The sequence below is a fragment of the Acanthisitta chloris genome, unplaced genomic scaffold (genome assembly GCF_000695815.1).
Source record: "Acanthisitta chloris isolate BGI_N310 unplaced genomic scaffold, ASM69581v1 scaffold9506, whole genome shotgun sequence".
NCBI lineage: Eukaryota > Metazoa > Chordata > Aves > Passeriformes > Acanthisittidae > Acanthisitta > Acanthisitta chloris.
In genome coordinates, this window is record NW_008676490.1 from 28774 (window position 1) to 39389 (window position 10616).

Here is a 10616-nt window from a genome sequence, read left to right on the forward strand (position 1 = left end):
CCCTGAAAGGAGGTTTGAGTCAGGTGGGGATTGGTCTCCTGGGCAACCAGTGGTAGGACAAGAGGGCACAGACTCAAGCTCTGCCAGGGGAAGGTGTAAGTTGAATATTAGGATGAGATTTTTTTTATGCAGAGAGTAATCAGGCATCGGAATGGGCTGCCCAGGGAGGTGGTGGTTTCACCATCCTTGGAGGTTTTCCAGATGAGACTGGATGTGGCACTTAGTGCCATGGTCTAGTGTCCATGGTGGGGTTTGACTTGATGAGCTTGGAGGTCTTTTCCAGCCTGGTTTATTCTATGATTCTATCATTGAAGTCCTTTCTCAAAAACATCTACTACTGTGGGAGAAGCATCTATTGAAATACACATATCTTTACTGTTCTGCTGCTGGTAGCTGCATAACTGCCCAGCAGGTAGGAATTTGTGTTCACATTTTATCATTGCATTGTTTTCTCTGTGGTTTTGCTCTGTACATAATGAAGTGCAGCAGTGCTACAGCACCACTTTTGCTGCTTTGCTTTCTATTTGAAACAAGTAGGTGAGGGGAAAGTGCAGATCACCTCCAACTTCTCTGATTTGCTGCAACTCACCAGAAGGCAGATAGTCTGCGGAACTGGTGCACTGACAGGGAGGATGATGGGTTAAGGAGGGAGGAGCAGGATCCAGCAGCTGAGGGAAAGGAAATGACAGGAGTTGAGAGTTGACTTTGGGTCTCATGCTTCTGCCTGCTATGCTGTCCCTGGCTGTGGACAGCAGCCATCACCTCTGCCTGGGGAAGCATAGACACCTGCTTGCCCAGAGTGAGCCTCCACAGTATTCAGGGCCAGAGGAAACGGGTGGTGTACAGAGTTTGTGCTGAGGGAGAAGTTGGGAGAGATGGGTAATTGGTATTCCATCTGGCATGGCCTGTCATCCTCACTTTTACTGTGGTAAGAAGAGACTGCATCTTACCTGAGAATGGAATGCTTTCATGGTTTGAAGGGGAAATATGAACTCCCTTCTTCAGCACTGACCTCCCAGTTAATTGAGCCCCCTTAGACTCCTTATTGTAGTCTTATGCAGTCTGCAAGACTTGGCAGGATTGTCCAGCTTGGATTTGGATCATAACTCAGATGGCAGCTTAGAAAGAATAGATCACAGGAACATACTAGAGGGTGTATGGATGCATGTCCCACTTCATGCCTTGGGTTAGCGACAGTTTGTCTTTCTACTGACTGTATCTATTGTGTAGCAGTTGGTTAGAACTGACCAGCTGGATTTCCCAGATGTCTGGCCGAGAATGGATTTGAATAAACAGCGGTAGGAATCAGAATGGTTTGGGCTGTAATAGGCCTCAAAGATTATCTAGTTCCAACCCTGCTGCCATGGGTAGGAAGCAATGCAACAGGTTATGATTCAAGAAGTTGAGAGCCTCAGGAAGAGTGGAGAAGACTGCAGAGTAAGAAGACAACATAGGTAAGTGCCAGGACATGGCAAACCCTACAAAGTGCAGATGGGAATTAGACACAGGGAGCACTGGATGTTCTGGTGAAGAAGGATGTCTTCTGCTGCTGGGGAGAAGAATTTCCATGGGGCTTAGCATGTGAAGGAGGTATGGAATTGAGTGATTGGGAAGGGGTTTTGCCTGCTTTTCTTCCAGGTATAGATAAGACTGGGAAATGAGAGCAAGTTCTTAAGAGGACATTGACATGAGGCTGTATTTTTTTAAGTCAACAGATGCAGAAATTGGCCCATTCAACCATCCTGTTCAGAGTAAAATCCTCTTTCAAAAATTAACTTTTACTGATTTTACTGATAGCACCCGGTTTAAAGCACAGTTGGGGAAGGAAGAACTTGGCGCTGGGTTTTGCTTTATCCAGTTGAAATAAAGGTAAATGCTCTCTGAAATGTGACTCATTAATGAAGATACACTCAAGTTCTTTATCTGTGTAAATACTGATTAATTCTATGTCATGGTGTTGAGCTGTACTGTGATTTCAGAGACACCTGTAGCCCAGAAGCCAGGATGGTGGTGATGTAAATCTTGTTAGGCACCATTCACCTCAAGTGATTTCCTTGTTCTTTCTGTGTGCTGGCTCCACAGCCATATTTGAAAAAATAAGAGATAAAAGGCCTGACTGGAAACCGAAGAGTGCATCACATCAGAGTTTGTCTAGGTAAACAATTCTATATGGGAAAATAAATCTACTGTCTCTTTTCATTTATATCCCTAGTTAAGTACCCTCCAAAGACTGAAGAACTTCAGAAAGTATTAATATATAATCTAGACATTTTAGTGTATTATATCCATAGATACATTTTTCTTCAGAATAATTAGTCCCTGTATTTAGGGTTTGTGCATCCTGAAACATACAGCATATGTGGCTCAATATTGCTTGTACAGTGTCTTATGAATGACATTTTGCAGGCAAATAAAACAGAGATGCCACCGTCAAGTAAATCAAAGAGGAAAATTATAACAGATGAAGATGGTCATATAAAATAAGTTGTGTAGAGGGGAAGGAATGGATTGCAGAAAAGTCTTAAAATGCTCTGTGTGCAAATACATATTTCACAGGAACATTTCGCCTTCTCAGCCATCTTTGAGTTTTGACTGACTGAAGGCTACACGTAAGTCCACACCATAAGACTAGGTAGGATTTAGCCACTGGTGGTGGCTAAATCCTGTGGTGTTCTCTCCAGACAAAAAGACATTTCAGAATACGTCTCAGCCCAACATGCAGTTTTCCCTCCAATCACTAGTTCTTGTGAATCTCCTGCAGTTACTGCCCAATTCTTGCAGCATTTTTTTGTGCCTGTGGGGTGTCTTATGCTCTCTTTTAAATTAACTGTTTGTCTGACACTGTCCTGAACGCACAACTTTCAGAGGGAAACAATGGAAGAAGCAGGTCTTTCTTGGATGGTGCATACACTGGCATTTGTGCTGGATTGTTAGATACTGGAGGTTGCTCATTTAACCAGTTGGGTTTGCAGAGGGAGGGGAAAATGCACCTTGGACCCTGGGCTGAGTTCAGGAATATCCCTGCGTTACTCCCAAGTACAAGTCAGGGTGTGCTTACCCGGGGCAGCATAGTTTGTTTGCTATGGGGATATTTCTCTCCCTTAGACCAGCTCTTGCAGAAGAGCTTGCCTGAGGCAGGCAGCCCATGCAGGTTTGGTGTCAGGCAGCTGGAGTATAGCGCCTGCTGATTGGGTTAGGAGAAGGATTCAGTGGAAATCGTGTCACCAGCCACAGGAAAAAGGAATACAGAGAGCTGTAAGGAGAGGCAAAGTTTTGGTACCCCAAATCTGGGAGTGTTTATAGGTAACTGGAGAAGGAACATCAAACATCTCTCCCTTCATGCCCTCGAGCAGCACAAGGCTACAAGGCAGGAGGAGGAGAAGCTGCAGGGTAAGGCAATAGCATATGTAATGTGAAGGCATCTGAAAGCTACAAGAATACTTGTCATATGAGTCTGATCTGCTAACAGTCAGTAAAAAGGGGCACTTCAGTGAGAGGTATTACATACTTTAGAAGACCAAGCAGGGATTCTTGTCAACGGTATCATCAGAAATGGGCACAAGCTTCTTAGTAGGAAGACTGAAGAACAGCAGGAGTCTCTGAAATTTCAGGTAGTCAGTATGTTAAAGAGGAAAATGTTGAGGAAATGCCTTTGGGCAGGAGCTGAAGCTGAATGTGAAACCCTGCACGGGGAGTGTTGAGAGAGAGCTTGCCTTCCAAATCTCGGGAAGCAACCACAGTTCCCAGCTTAACACACCAGAAAGCTGTGCTGAGGCAGGGTGAGGCTGTGTGGTGCATGCTCTGCCGTGGAGACAGAAGGGTCATTCCCCCAAGAAGGTTGTGACTATACATCAGGGTTAGCCTGTTATTAAAGTGCTAGTGCCATAAAGCACATCATGGAAACACAGGGCAGATGAGTAGGCACAACAAGCTCCCACTAGATCTTTGGTCAAAGGCACATAAACTGTCTTGCTACTGAGTTTTTCACAAGTGATGGCAGAGAAAGCGATTTGGTTTTATAGGAAAAGTAAGTAATAACAGTTCTTCATTCCTGCCTAGCTGTTGCATATCCCATTGGAGCAAATAGACTCTGATTTCACTCCAAGGATGCACACCAGAAGCCGTGTGAAGTAGGCATGGACACCAGGAGCATCAGTGGGATGAGGTGGCCCACTTGGCAGCCTCTATGGTTTTCCCTCCTGCACTGTAGCTGGAAGGAATTGTCCACTCTAGGCTGGCGCAGAAATGTCTCATAGTTGTTGGTGTTGGGGTTTTTTTCCCCTGTGAAAGCAAGTGTAGTGCTAGGCACTCACAGATTCTTGACCAAATCTGCAAGTTTTGTGGTTAAAGATTAAATTGTTGCCAGTCTCTGCTTACTGTGGAGTCTAGAAAATAGCACAGCAGAGCCTGTCCCAGGGTGATAGAAGGACAGACAAGAGGTTCAATGGCCAGGAATTTTCTAAGGATCAAAAACATTTTAAAGAAATACTTCAAAGAAATCACAGAGGTGATACTGTTTCTGTCAGTCCTGCAGGACTGTGTCTTATGTGATTATGAATGTTGTACATGTTTTTTCACAGAGATATTTTTTTCCTTTTTAGTGGATGTTGTATGCTACTGTTGGTTCCTAAACAGCATTGTTTTTAAAGGATTTTTGATAGAGATATTTGGTTGATTTTGGTTTGGTTTTCTTGTTTTTGGAGTGACAGACAGGAATGTTAAAGGGTAAGGATTCAAACAATTGGCCATTTGCAAAAGCAGCAGGTATTTTCCTGAGGCTAACTTTGCATGCACCAGCCGAAATGGAGGAAGACAATTTTTGGTTGTGTGATGGCAAAGCCTCTGATCTGCATAAGAACAGCCCAGTTTGGTTGATTTTGGTTTGGTTTTCTTGTTTTTGGAGTGACAGACAGGAATGTTAAAGGGTAAGGATTCAAACAATTGGCCATTTGCAAAAGCAGCAGGTATTTTCCTGAGGCTAACTTTGCATGCACCAGCCGAAATGGAGGAAGACAATTTTTGGTTGTGTGATGGCAAAGCCTCTGATCTGCATAAGAACAGCCCAGGTGCTGATAGTGTGCACACCACACCCTGTAGGACGACCAGGACAAACTGACCTTTGTTAAACAACAAGCTGGTTTTGAGACAGGTAAGGGAAAGATGGACATCATGCTGATGTCCTCCTTCATGACAAGGAAAATCACCCACCCTGGGAGAGGTACTGGGACATTCACACTTAGGCCGGAAGGTATTCATCCTTTCTTATAAGGCACAACTGTCTCAGCTTTGCTGGAATAAGAAACATCTGTCGTGTCTTAGAAGAGGTTAAAAGCCATCAAAGACCACCAAAGCACCCCTGACCCATTTCAGGCCCCTTCCACCAGAGAAGTGTGCATGATCCACAGTGTTGCATTAGACAGGGTAAAACTCTTCCACCCCAGAGAGGTACCCGGGCATTTCCACCTGAATTTGAATTTATATTAACCAATTGAACTTTATATTGTGTGGACTTCCCCCAGTCCTGATGGATCAAGATTGTAACTATCACTTCAACAAAGGGACACCCAAATTGCAGCAGTCAAGACTCATCACTGGATCCATGGGTGGTGATATCTTTTCTCTACACTATCTACTCTTGTCCTTTCCTTTTCTTTTCCTTATATATTTTCTTAAGTAATAGTTTTTATACTTTTATACTGCTCTATGTCTATAGATAATAATTATACCTACTACATACCTCCTTTCTGCTGCAGCCAAAAATAAACCTGTGGTATAGATACACAAACACTTGTGATTCAGTGCCATTTCACTCTATTGGAAGGATCTACTAATGAGTTACCCCACCTCAGGGGTGGATTGCAACAGTTGGGAGTGGTGAAAGTTGGATTTTCTTTCTTTAAAGAGAATAATGTTTGTATTTTGGCCCTGGGGTCTTCCCTTTACAAATGCCTTAGCCATAGTAGCTCATACACTAGGGCTAATATTGAGTAGAATTAGGATTTCTCTGTAAAATAAGTTATTAATGTTCAAGACTCAGGTTGTAGTTTATTTTTCCAGTTCTCAAATAATTGTTTTAAGTATTTTTTTTGAATTAATGATACAAATAGAAAGAGTATTACAATGGTTAAGAAAATGGAATCATAGAATCATAGAATTTAGGGGTTGGAATGGACCTTACAGATCATCTAGTCCCAACCCCCTGCCCTGGGCAGGGACACCTCCTCACTAGATCAGGTTGCTCAAGGCCTCATCCAGCCTGGCCTTGAACACCACCAGGGTTGGGGCAGCCACCATGTCCCTGGGCAACCTGTTCCATACATGTCACAAACAAAAACACTAAGATGTCTTTCATCTTAATAAAATTTCTGCAGGTATTTTCTGTATATCCATCATAAACTTATATTTGCTGGTAATTTTGCTTGAAATAGCGAGCATCCCAAAAGAAGATAGCACCACAGGATAAAATAACCAGGACAACTGCAATGGTTCCTGCTGTGTTTGTCCCACAGGAGAGCAAGATCCTGGCCAGCTGAGTCCCAGCTAGCAACTTGGGATCAGAGCACTTTGTTCCTTCAGGGTCCTCAATTTTATCCAGATTCTGCTTGTACCAGGTGATCAAACCAATATTGGAGCAGGTGCAGTCCAAAGGGTTGTAACTTAAATTGATTACACAGTGGCCAGCTAGGGACACCAGCTGGTCACCTGGTACAATATGGATCCCATTATGGGCAAAACTGAGATAGATGCTCTTGAGACTGGAAAATGCATCTGTGCTGAATGCAGTAAGTTTGTTGTGGCTCAGATCGACACGCTGTAACTTCTTGAGGCTGTGAAATGCTTGGTTGCCTATTGCTGTCAGTTCACAGGATGATAATATTAGCACCTCTAAATTGGATAGCTGTTGGAACAGTTTGTCCTCTGGCATGATCCCCAACTCAAAGTTATTTTGACTAAGGTCCAAGAACATGAGGTTTTCCAAGCCTTGAAAGAGATGATGAGTGCTAGTATTAATGCTGGAAGAGGAAAGATTCAGCACTTGCAAGAGATGCAAATTTCGGAAAGGACCCTGGGAAGTGTTGACATGAAGAGGAGTGGAAGGCTAGGTCCAGCACCTCCAGGTTAGCACTATCCTTAATGAGCACATCCTGGAGATGGAGCTGTATGTTGTGGCTCAGATTCAGGTGACGAAGACTGCTCAAACCGCTCAGTGCATCTCTACAGCAGTCAGAGCTCTCAATACGACTCTGACTTAAATCGAGATGTTGAAGCTTTGCCAGTTTCTCCAGAAAGCCAGAGCCCAGCTGCAGGACCTGTGAGTTACCCTGGATGAGGAGGTGGGTGAGGGAGGGGAAGGCAGCAGAGCTGATGTTGCAGAGGTGCTCAAAGGAGTTTGTGTTGAGAATTATCTCCTCTAGCAAGCTCATGCCACTGATGCCAGGGGGCAGTGCATAGATGTGAGTTTCGGTTAGGTCTAGCTTTCGGAGCCTGGTTAAGCACTGAAATGTGTCAGCATTTAGATTTCTGAAGTGCCGTAATGGCAGATAGAGATCGTTAACAGAGACATTACAGAGGCCTTGTAAAACATCTGGGCTTACATGGGACTCCTTTTTCACACTGCGGAATGTTCCCAGCCAAAGTGTCTGGGCTGTGGAGTTCTGTATACCTGCCAGGATCCCAGGGATGTCAGTGCAGCCCCCAAAGTCCAAACTGTAGTAATGGGAGTGGAAAGCTCCAGGTTCAATGTATGTAATGTCATTGCCTTTAAAGATGAGAGTTATATTGCTGATCTTGTGCAGAACACAGACATCTTCTGCTGTGATTGCTCGTATGTTGTTCATTTGAAAGTCAAATTCCGAGTGGGAAAGTTGGGAGGAAGCTGCAATGAAGAGATGTGGTTTCTGCCCAAGATGAGGGTATCTAAGCTATCCAGATTTGTCATTGGAATAAAGGACATGCTGCTTATTCCCGTTTGTGTTAAGACAAGCTGCTCCAGGAACGTGGGCCAATGAATGCTGTGTCAGACAGAAACAAGAGCAGGTTTCCTGTCAGCACAATTGTCTTTAGCTGCCTGTTGCTGTGAAAGGCACCGTCATACACCCAGCTGATTTGACACCTTGAGAAAACAATAGAAAGTGGTATCAGTGGTTTGTCTTGCAAAACTCTCCCTGTACATGTACCCAAAGTGCACCTCATATCCGTAAAAACTCATTGTTTGCCTTCACAAGGATAGAAGTGTTTTTTTTCCAGTGGTGCTTGCCCTTTGCTTTTAAGTTCACATTTAAACACAGGGTTCTGGTAAGAATAAAAACCTGCCCTGAAATGATGAGTGTGGGGAGGCATTTGTGTGAGTCAGGGAAACATGAATTTGTAATGTTCGCCTTAATAAAATGAAACCCAATTTTTCTACAGAAATAGATGAGTATTTCAAAGGACCAAACGTGTCATTCTTCAGTTTCTAGGGAGTAATATAGGAAAATGAATAAAAACCTGTTGCAGTGACTTTGCTGTCACTACTGTCTGAGAAGGAGTAATATCTGGAAAATACATATTTCATGCAGTGTCCTGCAAATGATTGTCATCAGAGGAGAAGCCTGGATATTGCTCAAGTGGGTAAATCTCTGCCTAGCAAAAATATTCACCTGCTGTCTGAAGGTGCTACTGGTGGTTTCCCTGTGAAGGCAGGGAGATGCTGCTCTGGTGTGCTCCTGAAGCCTCTGGCTCTGACAGGGACAGGGAGTTTCACTAATGTGATGAGCAGAAGTAAGGAGGATGCTTCTGTACCTTGTTAAGTCCAAGTAGAGAAGAGACTTCAGCTCAGAGAAGGTTGAATTCAGGAGGGAAGGGAGCACATTGAAGCTGAAGTCAAGGATTTTGGTTGTGACAGGTAGTTTTGCAGGAATCTCCCTCAGTCCTAAACCTTCGCAGTTATAGCTTGTATTTACTGTAATCTGTGGAAAACATACAGTGAAGCTGAGAGAGGTATGCGCTGTGAATATAAATAGGAGGATATGGCACGTGAAAAAATCCCTAACACAACCCCAAAAATAACCCAAACAAAATTTTGAATTATTTAAAGCACAGCAGCCAGAACCCTAGGAAGCCTCAGCACAGGCTTGCAATGCAGAGCCCTGGGGTTTTATGTTTTCAAAACGAATGCCTTAAATCTCACTTGTACTAATTTGAAGTGTATCTCATCTGCAGTACTTTCTTATCAAAGTTAGCATATAGGAGGATTGTTTACTCTTCTGGATGAATTATTAATCCTTAAAAAAGGATCCCCTCAAGGTAGTTTCAAATTCTGGATTTCATGAGTCTTGTAACAAAACTTACTCTAGGAGAAGTCTTAAGTAAACCTTACAGACAGGAGGAGAAAAAGAGAAGGTCTGGGAAATGTTTCTAGAAGGAATGTGGCCAAATTAATTGGATATGAACTGCAGTTACACACTGCAGTGAGGCAGCAGCAGAAATGTTAATCTCAGGCCGAACAAAGATTATACCTGATACAGAGTCTTTAAAATATCCATGAAGTCTGTTCAGTTTAAGTGAAAATAAATCAATATATTACATAGATAAGTCTGCTCTGTGGATATCAGGGAAATTCATTAAACATGGTTGACCTGCCTTTGCCTGGTAATTACATGGAAGTCAACCAGAGCCTGGGAAGTGCCACTCTAAAATAGCCAGATGTGCTGCTCAAGGCAGTGGGAATTCTTGGAGCACTGCACTTGTCCCAGCTGCCAAGCTGCAATGGGGAGAGTAGGCACAGCCTGTGCAGTGCCAGCTGCCTCCTTGCCCGGCTCCACTCCCAAAGGACAGAGGGACATCTTGTCCTGGGGCCAGCTGAGGAGGGAGGGAGTCCCCAGGGCCATGTAGGAGCTGCAGCTTTGGCAATATACTGCCAGTAACCTCACAGATGGCCTGTTTTGGGGGAGGTAAACGCACATATGGCACAGTTGGCCAACCTGAGCATTTTAATTTGATACAAAGCTGTTCTGCTAGTGGAAGAAAGCAAGCATGGGGAGCAGTTGGGTGTCCAGAGGGAAATGTGGTGGAGCCTGGAGCCCGTGACATGTAGGGAACAGTGCAGCTGTGTGCCCTGTGAGCAGGAGCACGTGGCCCATCAGGGCTTGTTGAGGTGCACATGCAAGGCCCCTGGGGAATGGTGCACAGGGCTCAGGTCTCTCTGTTGATGTGGAACTGTGAGTATTTGAGAGTAAACCACGTCTCCACCCACCCCTGGTTTAGGAGAGGTGGGTGGGCAGTGTCTGCTCCCAGTAACCTCCTGAGAGAAGAGCAGAAGTACTTGCTGCAAGTCTCAAGCTGAATACAATGAAGGCTTTCAGCCTTTCCTTTAAGAACAAATCCTGTAAGCAGAGGCTGCCAGGGAGTCCCAGGGAAGAAATGTGGCCCCGCACTGCTGCAGGCAGTGCAACCTGGCAGGCAGAGAGAGGCCAGCAGGAGCGTGGTGGAGCAGGAGGAAGCAGAAAGAGACTGTCACCACAAAATTCCCCATCTGGGTGGAGAGTGGAGCTGTCCTGCTCCTCCTGGCAATGCTGGGTCCCAGCTGGAGTTCAGCCTCAGGTAGATGGCACCAGGAGACAGCACCGGCAGGGGGG

General features: G+C 44.5%; 1 protein-coding gene across 1 annotated transcript in view; it reads right to left on the reverse strand.

Annotated features, from left to right (window-relative positions):
* Positions 1-6397: 6397 nt before the first annotated feature.
* The window catches only part of CD180 (CD180 molecule), a gene marked incomplete at its 5' end in the record, with an annotated part of 5505 nt that continues 1286 nt past the window's right edge, over positions 6398-10616 (reverse strand). Inside the window, 5 exon segments of the mRNA XM_009076166.1 lie at positions 6398-7093; positions 7095-7849; positions 7852-7995; positions 7998-8113; positions 8782-8948. Of these exon segments, the coding sequence (XP_009074414.1) occupies positions 6398-7093; positions 7095-7849; positions 7852-7995; positions 7998-8113; positions 8782-8948 (1878 nt within the window).